This window comes from Narcine bancroftii, chromosome 2 (genome assembly GCF_036971445.1).
Source record: "Narcine bancroftii isolate sNarBan1 chromosome 2, sNarBan1.hap1, whole genome shotgun sequence".
NCBI lineage: Eukaryota > Metazoa > Chordata > Chondrichthyes > Torpediniformes > Narcinidae > Narcine > Narcine bancroftii.
Genome location: NC_091470.1, coordinates 242,133,692 through 242,146,052, shown reverse-complemented (window position 1 = coordinate 242,146,052; position 12,361 = coordinate 242,133,692). Strand labels below are relative to the sequence as shown.

General features: G+C 45.3%; 1 protein-coding gene across 3 annotated transcripts in view; it reads right to left on the bottom strand.

The window, feature by feature from the left end:
- LOC138755171 (activin receptor type-1-like) overlaps window positions 1-12,361 on the bottom strand; it is a 57,600-nt gene that overhangs the window by 36,834 nt on the left and 8,405 nt on the right. For all 3 annotated transcript variants that reach the window (XM_069920617.1, XM_069920615.1, XM_069920616.1), the window contains exon 4: window positions 9,138-9,389. In XM_069920617.1, coding sequence (XP_069776718.1) covers window positions 9,138-9,389 — 252 coding nt within the window. The remainder of the gene's footprint in view (window positions 1-9,137; window positions 9,390-12,361) is intronic.

Below are 12,361 nucleotides of genomic sequence, written 5' to 3'. Positions count from 1 at the left end.
AAATCCAGAAGCCAGAAATCAGGACCAGCCAAGGATCCAGACTTCTTGAAAACTATCAAACTTTTTAAATTTAGGGGGCTTTTGTGTGCATGCATGTCAAAGTGTCACAGATGCACTTAAGTAGTTGAAATTAACAAATAAATATTTATTTGGTTGTTTTATACTTTGTATTTCATATGAAAAAAACGTTTTGCTAATAAACCATCATATGCCCCTGTTCATCTCCATTATTCTTAAATTTTAAAAGTATTGCTCGAGAATCCAAAAATCTGAACGGATCCAGTCCCTGAGCAATCCGGATTTTAGGACTTTTACTGTACTACAATCGAATAAAGCTGACAGTTTCTGGTTGGTAGGATTTAGACAAGAGAAGGTAGGAACAAGAGAAAAATTTTCTATAGCGCCTGCTCTCCCATTCAGTCAAATTGTGGCTCATCATCTCCTTTTCAATTAACTTTGATTCCAATTCCGAGACAAAGATCAACTGAGAAAAAACATGTAGGCCACTTGCCTGACCTATAAACAGAATCTTAATCACCCACTCATCAAATATTTCTGAATCTTTCACCTATTTTCCACAGGAACTATTTTGCTCCCATAAACTCACCACCTCCGATCTGGAAAATGGACTTCCCTTAAACTTGATTGGAAGCTACTCAAAATAGGAGGTGTGTGTCACTTAGCCCCTCAAGACTGTCCTGAATTCAATGCAATATTGGAAATTAATTTCAGGTGACACCTTTTTAGAGCCAGCTCCCCATCATCCAGATTTCTTTGATCTTTCAAAAAAATGTTGCTCCTTTCATCTCCCCAATGATCTCGCCTCCACAACCTTCTGGGGTAGAAATGCCAGAAAAATAACCATCTTCTGTGAAAAATCAAACACACCAGTTTTAAATGTCCACTGTCTTATAAATGTCCACTTCCTTCATTTAATGGAAACAAGTTGACACCTACCCTGTTCTTCCCCTGAAGGATCTTTCAATAAGATGACCCTCATTCCCCAAAACTTCAAAGAATGTTTGTGACAAGTCAATGACATCATCACAGGAATTAGCCAAGTGAAGTGCACCGAAGTGCTGGAGAAAAACAACAACCACAAAGTTAAAAAAAAAGCCCTTCTTCAAGAGTGCTGAAAATCAGGCAGGTGTGGCGGCACACCACTAGGCAGGCAAACCGGCCCCGCTTGTAAGCCACACAGCAGAGCAGCTGGCCAAAATGGCGCCATCGGAGATTTTCCCTTCCTCCCAGCACGGGGCTCAGAAGCTTGCGCTGGGGGACCACGTGATGCCCGGGTGACGTCAGCACGGTTCTCAGCCAGGTCCAGGCTGGGAATATAAGTGCAGCACAGCAGCCTGCAATAAACTAGTCTGCTCACTGAGCTCAACCCATCTGGTTGTTTGTGTGCGTTATTGCAGGAGCAGTGGAGCCGCCACTACAATTGGTGACCCCAACTGGTTCAAACATCTTTGAACCCATCATGAGCGAGCCTGGGATCAGCGCTATAGCCGTGAAACTGCCTGAATTCTGGGTTCAGGAGTCGGAGACCTGGTTCGGCCACACGGAGGCTCAGTTTCACCTCCGCCAGATTTTGTCGGACACGACCAAATTCCACCATGTGGTCGCTGCCCTTGACCAGGCCACCGCCAGACGTGTGCTGCACCTCGCTCAGCACCCTCCTGCCGAAGACAAATACGAGACCATCAAGCAAGTGCATACTGGATCCCTTGGACTATCCAGGCACCAGCGTGCCTCTCAGATGCTGCACCTCGACGTCCTGGGGTACTGGCCCCCGATGGAGCTGATGGACGAGATACTCACACACATGGGTGATCACACCAACTACCTACTCTTTGAGCACATTTTTCTCGAGCATATGCCCGGGGACATCTGGCTGCTGCTGGTCCAGGAGTGCTTCACCGAGCCGAGAAAGGTCGCCCAGAAGGCCCAAGAGCTATGGCTCGCACGATTCACGGAGGGCTCAGCGGTCCAGCAGGTCACGAGGCACGGGCACGACCACGTCAAGCCCGCCCCTAGCGCTGTGGTAGAGTATCTGGCCCCTGCAGGGGCCCCCAAGAGCATAATCAAGGCCACAGCATCCGCTCCAGGTCTCTGGTGCCCAGTAACTCACGGTCGAAGGTACTATACTTGCGTTCCGATAGGCGGAGCAGGCAGCTGAAGAATGCCAGCGGCTTCCAATGTCCATTCACCTACTGCTTCACAACAGCACCGAAGGCTGTGACAGAGGCATCAAATGAGAGTGCCATATGGAGGTCGGTGTGCGGGTGGGCGAGCATGGTGGCCTTCGCGAGGGCATCCTTGGTGACCTCGAAAGCGGTACAGGCTTCTGGGTTCCAAGTGAGCATTTTGTGCTTGGCTGAGATGAAGGCGAATAGTGGCTGCATGATGCACGCAGCTCCTGGGATGAAGCGGTTGTAAAAGTTGACCAGCGCTGGGGAGCCAAGGCTCAAAAGTGTTGTCAGCCCTGCTCATTCCAGGGAAACGATCAAGCCGGTCGCTGTTAATGGCTGTGGCGACTGGCCAAGGACAGAGCCTCTTCTACCTGCGGGACTCCGTCAGCGGCCGGCGGTTCCTCGTTGACATTGGAGCCCAGATCAGCGTCATCCAGGCCACGAACGTCGAGTCCAGGAACCATCCCCGTGGACCTCCCCTCCGTGCGGCCAACGCAACAGAAATCCGGACGTATGGAGACAAGACAGTCCAGTTCCAGATCGGCCAACAAAATTTCGTGTGGAGGTTCACTGCCTCGTTCCTTCTGACCACCATCCTGGGTGCAGACTTCATCCTTGCACACAAGTTTCTGGTGGACATTCGAGGTAGGCATCTGGTAGACGTCCGTACCTTCCAGGCCGTTCGCCTCGACGCCTCCCGCTAGGAGCAACTGCAGATGCCACGATCAGCACGCCCAGAGATGAGTTCCAGCGAATCCTGGATGAGTTCCTGACACTCCTCAAGCCACAGTTCTCCACTGCCTTGCCACACCATAGGGTATTCCACCACATCCCCACCCAGGGCCCACTGGTTCACACCAAGGCACGCCGGCTCCCACCTGACAAGCTCCAGGTGGCGAAGGAGGAGTTTTCGCACCTGTTGAAAGTGGGGATCATTTGGCGGTCCGACAGCCTGTGGGCTGCAACTGGCCCCGAAAGCCTCCGGCGCCTGGCGACCCTGCGGAGACTACAGACGGCTCAATGAGGCAACAGTTCCTAACCGTTACCCCATCCCTCACATCCAATACTTTACGGCCAACCTGCACGGTGCGAGGGTTTTCTCCAAGGTTGACCTGGTGTGCTGTTATCACCAGATCCCAATGCAACATGAGGACATACCCAAGATGGCCATCATCACCCCCTTTGGCTTGTTCAAATTCCTGCGCATACCGTTCGGGCTCAAGAACGCCGCTCAGACCTTCCAGCGCCTCATGGACTCTGTGGGCAGGGACTTGGATTTCATCTTTATTTATTTGGACGACATCCTTGTTGTCAACAAGGACCAGGCACAACACAAGGCCCACCAACGCGCCCTTTTCTCCCGGCTGGCTGACTTCGGCCTTACCATCAACCCGGCCAAGTGCCAGATCGGGAAAGAGTCCATGCAGTTCCTGGGTCATACCATCACTACCAAAGGAGCTACGCCCGCCGCTGCGAAGGTCGCCTCTATCAGGAGGTTCCCACGCCCGGACAGCCTCAAGGGGCTGCAGGAGTTCGTGGGTATGGTCAATTTTTACAACCGCTTCATCCCGGGAGCTGCGTGCATCATGCAGCCACTATTCGCCTTCATCGCAGCCAAGCACAAAATGCTCACTTGGAACCCAGAAGCCTGTACCGCTTTCGAGGTCACCAAGGATGCCCTCACGAAGGCCATCATGCTCGCCTACCCGCACACCGACCTCCATATGGCACTCTCTGTCGATGCCTCTGTCACAGCCTTCGGTGCCGTCGTGAAGCAGCAGGTGAATGGACATTGGAAGCCGCTGGCATTCTTTAGCTGCCTGCTCCGCCCATCGGAACGCAAGTATAGTACCTTCGACCGTGAGTTACTGGGCATGTACCTGGTGGTGCGTCATTTCCGCTCTTTTTTGGAGAGGAGGACTTTTACCATCTTCGCTGACCACAAATCCCTCACCCAGGCACTCGCGATGGCAAAGGATCCCTGGTCGGCCCACCAGCAGCATCACCTCTCTTTCACGTCGGAATTTACCACCGACATTTGACACAAGACGGGGAAGGACAATGTGGTTGCTGATGCCCTCTCACGACTGGCGATCTGCGCGCTGACGCCCGACCTTGACTTCGACCAGCTCACCCGGGACCAGAAGTCTGATGAGGAGACGAGGGCCTTCAAGACTGCCATACCAAGTCTGCGGTTCTGAGACCTCCCGACTCCGAGCGGCGAAGGCACCATCCTGTGCGATATCTCCATGGGCACCCCGTGACCAGTGGTTCCCCAGTAGTGGTGCAGGCAGGTCTTCCGTCACATCCACGACCTTTCACATCCGTCCATCAGGTCCACGGTCCGGATGGTAGCAGAATGGTTTGTATGGCATGGGCTGCAGAAGCAGATCGTGGGCTGGGCCAGAACATGCACCCATTGCCAGAAATCCAAGGTGCACAGGCACACCAGAGAACCCTTACAGGAGTTTGAGCACTTCCGGTAATGGTTCAGCCACATTCACGTGGACATCGTCGGGACCCTACCTGTTTCCCGGGGCAACCATTGCCTGTTTACGATGGTGGACCGTACCACTCGCTGGCCCGAGGTGATCCCCATGCCAGACGCCTCGAATGACTCCTGCTTCCAAGCACTGTTGCAGTTGGGTCACCCGGTTCGGTGTTCCGGCTCACCTCACTAGCGATCGGGGCATCCAGTTCACATCTGTGCTCTGGGCACAGCTCGCCAACAGGTTGGAGATCCAGCTACACTGCACCATGGCCTACCACCTGCAGGCCAATGGACTGGTCAAACGTCTGCACCGCCACCTTAAGTCGGCACTCATAGCCCGCTTCACCGGTCCCAACTGGGTGGACGAACTGCCTTAGGTGCTCCTGGGCATCCTCTCCACTCCCAAGGAAGATCTGCAGGCATCATCAGCTGAGCTGGTCTACAGTGCGCCGCTGGCACTACCTGGTGCCTTCGTCAATGCACCTCACAATCCCCAGCGGTCGCCGCACGAACTACTTTCTCACCTCAGGGCATACCTGGACTTGGTAGGCGAACCGGCCCTACTTATAAGCCATGCGGCGGGGCAGCTGGCCAAAATGGCACCGTCGGGGGTTTTCCCTTCCTCCCAGCACAGGGCTCAGAAGCCCGCGCTGGGGGACCACGTGATGCCTGGGTGACATCAGTGCGGTTCTCAGCCAGGTTCGGGCTGGGAGTATAAGTGCAGCCCAGCAGCCTGCAATAAACTAGTCTGCTCACTGATCTCAACCCGTCTGGTTGTGTGTGTTCTTTCAGGAGCAGGGTAGCTGCCTCTACACAGGCATCTAAATAAAAATGTTGGGGAATGAACACAAGCTAACAGGCAAGAATTAATAATTTGGTACAAGAGGGAGAGAAAAAGAGAAAGATGCTGACGTGATGGGGGGCGGGGGGGGGGCGGGGGGAAGAGGCCTAAAAAAGATAGATCTCTAAATCAGAGAAGGAAAGGAATGGTTTGTTAGAAGGACGGATTGATTAATCTCTTTTGAATTTACTCCAATGTCAATACATCCTTTTTTAAATAATTGGGCCAAATTGTGCACAGAACTGCAGGCATGTTCTTCCCTTTTCCCAGTCCAATAACACTTCCCCATTCTGAACATTCACCCCCTTACAATAAAACCTACAAGTTTCTGGGATCAAGTTTAGCACTGAGTATTTCCACATTACATCGGGACTGTGCTGCTGGAAGATGTCCATATTGTGATTTTCCATAATGCCAACCTTTTTACCCCATTGAATCCCTCTTTACATGTGGAGGAAGTTTCTATTTCAAAAGTAATGTCTCTTGTGGGTGCAAGGACTAAACAACAGGATATGGAGTTGGGCATAAAAGTAAAAATTGGAGTTCAATCCACTGCGTGAAGTGATGCACATTAGAAAGTTAAACTTAAAAGGCAGAATACATGGTTAATAGCAGGATTTTAAACAGTGTGAAAGAATCCATACATCTCTCAAGGTTGTCAGGGGAAGTTGATAGGTTAGTTAAAAAGGCTTCATTCACTGGGGGATTGAGCAAAAGATAATGTTGCAGTTCTCTGAAACTCTGGTTAGACCACACTTGAAATATTGTGTTTGATTCTGGTAACCTCTTTACAAGAAGCATGTGGAAGTTATGGAGAGGGTGCAGAGAAGACTTACCAGAATGAAACCTGGATTAGAGAACATGTCTTATGAGGCAAAGTTAATAGAGCAAGTGCTTTTCTCTTTAGAGCAGTGGCTCTCAACCTTTTTCTTTCCATTCACATTAAGTAATCCCTATGCCATCAGCGCTCTGTGATTAGTAAGGGATTGCTTAAGGTGGTATGTGAGTGGGAAGGGAAAGTTGAGAATCACCGCTCTAGACCCAATTGTCACTGAAATATTTTGCTTGAGAAAAATGGTCAGTGGCCTATTCCCTTTGGAGTTATGAAACCATGCACATAACGATTCAGTTAGGTACGATTAAAACAGTGGTTTTCAAACTTTTTCTTTCCATTCACATACCACCTTAAGCAATCCCTTACTAATCACAGAGCACCTATGGCATAGGGAATACTTAAAGTGGTATGTGAGTGGAGAGGTTGAGAACCACTGCTTTAGAGCAAAGGATGAGAGATCTATCATAGGGATAGATAGGGTGGACAGCGGGCACCTTTTTCCCTGGACAGAGTACCAAATCCCAGAGGACATCTTTACAAGGTGAGGGGAGGAAAGTTTAGTGGAGATGACAAGAGCAAGTTTTATTTTTACATAGAGAGTAATGGGTGCTTGGAATGCATTGCCAAGGGTGGTAGTGAAGGCTGATGTAGGGACTTTTAAAAGACTCTTAGTCAGGCATATGTATACAAAAAAGAGGGTAATGGGAAGATTTGTTTGTTGAGTAGGTTTCCATTGGTCAGAAAAACATTGAGAGCCGCAGGGCTTGTACTGTGCAGTAATGTTTTATGTTCTACAAATCCTCAAAACTATTTGTCTTCAACAAAATTCGATCCACACAGCTAAAGGTCTTCCCCCACACTATCCATTTAGCCATTCACCTGGCCTGTGCCTCAGCATGTGGCATCAGAAGTAACCCATGTATTACAACCTTTTCTTTAATTTGCTACCGAGACCCCCCCCCCACCCCCAAAAATTCATGCTGAATATCCTTATTTTTCTTTGACCAATGGTGACAGGGCCAAAGTGAACTATGACCTTCAGCTGTTTGGCCCTCCCTCCCAAATGCCATGTCACCCCAGCGCCACACCAGCTTGGATTCATTCTACAGCTGAAGTGTCATCTATTTTCTTCAATGTCAAGTTTCCTACTGCTATTATTCCTTGGACTCTTGCTCCTCCCTCTTTGAAGTTGAACCACTGAAAATCTCAGATGGGGTGAAATTATTAAAATACATCCTGTGAACATTCTCATCCAGTACATATATTGGCCCACTAGAGAAAGGGCAATATTGGACCTAATGTTAGAGAATGTAACCACACAGATACCTGAAATGTCAGCGAGACAGCATTTTGGAGTTTGTGACCAATATTCTAAATTGCAAGATTATTAAATCTTTTGAGTTGCCAGCTGAATGAACAATAAAATCTGCCTGACTAATTGAACTTAATTTTTCAGAGCAGTAGCAAAGACTATTGATAAGGACAGTGCAGTCACTTGACAATGGACTTCAGACGATCAACATGGATTTTGTCAAAGTCCCCCATAGTTTCAGGTCCTTGGATGCAGAGCAGATTGGCTCCAAAATTTGCTTTGGATGATTGTGGGGTGGGGCTGTTATTATAATTGGAAGTCCATGATGAGAAGTAGTACTGGGAACCTTATGATTTGTTGTATTCCGAAGGGCTTATTTTTGTGCTCTAGGGGTCTTTCAACACGCTAATATGAAAAATAAAAAATAAAGGGCCAAGGAAATCTTTCCTGTCTATAAAAAGCCTATTTATTGATTAATTACCTCCACCTCAGAAGTAAAGATCCTATGTTTACAGTGTAGTCTAGACTGTTTATACCGCACACGTTCAAAATTGCCACTTTCTTGTTACATTTAACAGCTAATCTAACAAATCGGTGTCCATTTTGTAATCTAGTTTCACAAACATTAGGAGCTGCGATTGATGTCTAACACAATTTCACTTTTCTCCACTCATTAACAGTGCATCAATACCAAAAATACCAAAGCCGTTCTATTATACAGCACACGTAGAATCCACCCCATTATTTATACATTCTGTATATCCTTTTCATTCCTGGATTTTGAATTTAAATATAATGTTTTGTTTCCCCTGTGTACAGCTTGACCTTCATCGGTTGTTACTTAGTACTCAAACATTTCTTTGGGGATTGAACTATCACATATTGTGCATGAAGAGCTTACAAAATACCTATTTTTTTTTTAAATCACCAGTTTTAAAGGTGACTCAAAGTGAATAACTTTGCACAAACTTTCTTCTCCAAAAATTGGTGTGAAGATCCTATTAGCAATAATTTTAAAATTATATTGACGCTTACAACATCTTGATCAGATGAACATTTTAAATTGCAGAATTAACGAATAAGATCTATTTTTAAACAGTTTTTGAAAGAATTTGCAGGTTTCCTTCAGGCTTCTCGAGCACTTCTCTGTGGGTTAATTTGTGTCTCAATCCCTCCTTCTAAACTTAAGGGGGCACATTGTTTCTTGTAGTGAGCCTACAGGACTTGTTGCACACATCCCATTCCTTAAAATGGAAACTGGCTATTTTCTTCCATTCGAAGAATGTCATATTTCCTTCAAGGCTTGACCAAGATGGGAGCCCAACTCAGGGATGCATTTTCTTTATTAACATATTGGTGCAGCAATTACTACTTTGTGGACATTAAGTGATGCTTAAACATAATGCAAAAACACAGTTAAAATTAAGAAGAAAGTACACACACCAAAATTCATGATTTTTTTTTACCTTGAGAAAGAAGTGGCATTGCTGTCATATTCCTATTGCACAGATTTCCATTGCAACACTGCACAACTTGTGTTTCCGAGGGTGGGGTCTTGCACATTAGTCCACTTTGGTCATCATTGAAGCAACCTTTTCTGTACACAGGAACCTCTCCATTTTGTATCACTGAAGCAAAACATGGTTGGCCATAGCATACAGGCCTCCCACATGAATTACCCTCACAGACACATTGAAACTGGCTTGGATTGTCGTTATCTATGCACATACAAAAAAATTACAATTTATACAACACCCAAAAGATAACAAGCATCTTTAAAATTCAACATAAAATCATATTTATCAATTTTTTTAAAAAAGTGTAAAAGCCTACCACATTGCCACTTACTATAAATGGCAATTTTCCCAACTGGGGAAAGGACTATTTTGATGAATCCACCATTCCCTGCCAATGTCAGCCTAACCAAACAACATTATCCCAATAAAACACCTGTTCAAGTATACCCTGCTTCATGAAGGTAGAGCATTCCTGACAAACCATTCGTAAACCGAAAATTCATAAAGCAAAGACCCATTGACTACTATCGGAGGCAATGTTCGTAAAAGGAAAAAACGAACACTGGTTTCTTTGTACAAGCTAATTTTTGTAGAGTATTCATAAAGCGGGGTTTGCTTGTATTACTTAATGAGACAAAACCACTTTATACAAAACAAGCAATATTTTGGGGACCACATGCAGTTATCTTGCATAGTTCCACACTAGCTCTGGAGAGATTTTTATTTATTTAAGTGACTTTGTTTTTGTCCTCTCAATAAGCCATGCCAAAAACACACCATTTAATCTTTTTTTTGTCAATGTTTCCACAGCCATCAAGTTGATAAAATCCTCAGTAAAACTGGTTGTCCCATTGACATTTGGACTTCAGAAGAAGAAATACTTTGTTATATTTTTAACAAAGTCAAATTTCACACATAAGAAATTAGGTAATTTATTAATGGGTAAAAAGACACAGTAAACAAAATGGCAGATGAGATTAAATATTGAGAAATGTACAATTGTACATTTTGGAAGAAGATATAAACAGGCATATTATTATTTGGATGGGGAGAAAATTGAAAATTCAAAATTCAGAAGTGCATAGGGACATGGGGGTCCTCGTGCAGGATACCCACCAGGTTAGAATGGCACTAAAGAAAATGTTGGCAATCATTTCAAGAGGAACAGTGTATAAGAGTAAAGAGGTGTTGATGAGTCTCTATGGGGCACTGGTGAGACCTCATTTGGAATATTGCATGTGGTTTTCGGGCCCTTATCTTCGAACGGATGGACTGATGTTGGAGAGAGTTCAGAGAAGATTTACAAGGATGATTCCTGGAATGCAAAATCTAACATATAAGGAGCATTTATCGGCTCTTGCACTTTATTCATTGGAGTATAGAAGAATGAGGGGATTTCACAGAAACCTTTTGAATGCTGAAAGGATTGGACAGAGAAGAAGTGAATACGTTGTTTCCCTTGGAGGGTGAGCCCAGGACAAGACAGTACAGTCTTAGAATTAGAGGGTGCCCATTTAAAACAGAAATGAGGAGAAATTTCTTTAGTCAGAGGGTCGTGGATTTGTGGAATTCTTTACCACTTACAGCTGTGGAGGCCCGATCATTGGATGAGATTGATAGGTATCTAATTAGTCAAGGTATCAAGGGATATGGGGAAAAGGCCGGAAATTGGAACTATATATGAGAATGGTTTAGCTCATAGTGGAGTAGACTTGATAGGCCAAATCTATCTTGTGATTTGACCAGCAATTCAGTGGTCAGAGATTCAAATCCCACCCAAGTTGTGAAAATGAATTCAATACATTTAGATACATGTAGTTCAGCAGAAAAACATGTTGGCCATGAAATTTTGCTGGAAAATGGGTCTACATTTATTGTCCACAATAGAAAAGACCTGATCTGCCCCAACACGACTCCAGTTTAATGCAATATGGTTGTCTCTGCTTTCCTTAAGGTGATGAAGGATGAGCAATATTATTTGTATTCTTCTCCCACCTTCCCCCTCCAAAGTGCTGTGGGAAGATTTTTATTATCCCAATTGGTTTTTTGTTGCAGAATTTTCCCATTTTTTCCTTCAAACATTGGTAAGAAACTAACAAAAAATAACATTCCACAAAAGGGGAGAATTCTATTGAAAAGAAAAATAATTGTTAGGGCACACACAAAGCCATATTAAAAATAAATACACCAGCAACTAGAAATAGAGATGATTACTTGAAGCTAAAGTAGGGGTCATAAAGCATAAGGCAGACCCTTTCATCCAATTAATGGCCCTGCCAATCCATGAATACCCATTTATACAGGTACATAATCTTTCATCCAAAATTCTGAAAACCAAACATTTTTTCCATGGATGTTGTCTGCACGCCAAAGCTCGTGCTTGGCTCCAATGCAACCCACCCCCATCCAGCACCGTGTCTCAGTGCTCCTACCAGTCAGATGTGCCTCTGCTGCTCAGTCTTTGAAGACTGAAAATGTGAAAAAAAGCTGCAGAGTCCCCTACGGGTAATGGAGAGAAGCAGAAAAGAAACCATCTGTTATTATCAATAGCGCAGAAAGTAGAGTTATTGCAGAAGCTTGATCGTGGTGTATCTGTGCGGCATCTTACTGAAGATTATGGTGTGGGAACTACCACCATATATGACTTAAAGAAGCAGAAAGATAAGTTGTTAAAGTTTTATAGTGATAGTGATGACCAGAAACTAATGAAAAGTAGGAAGACATTGCATAGGGCAAAAAAACCTCAGATCTTGATCACGTTCTGATTGAGTGGGTTTGACAACGAAGAAGTGAACGAATACCACTGACTGGTTTGATTGTTATGAAACATAATAGAAAATTCCATGAAGAACTGAACTTTGAAAGTGAGCGTGAATATTCCGCACCCCCCCCCCCCCCCCCCGCCCCGGGTCCAGGGACCCCTCTAGTTGGAGTTTGTCTTTGTTTTGCATGAATCTGAAATCAGTGCAATTACTTAACGTACCACCATTACTATTATTCCATTACCCAAAAAAAATCCAAATTCCAAAAAGTGGCTGGTCCCAAGAGTTTCAGATAAAAGATTATGTACCTGTACCAATATTGGTGAGTTACAATTTAATGTGTCCAATGGCCTAAATATAACATTTTTAAAACAGGAAAAATAACAATTTGTACACATTTGACAAACCCAC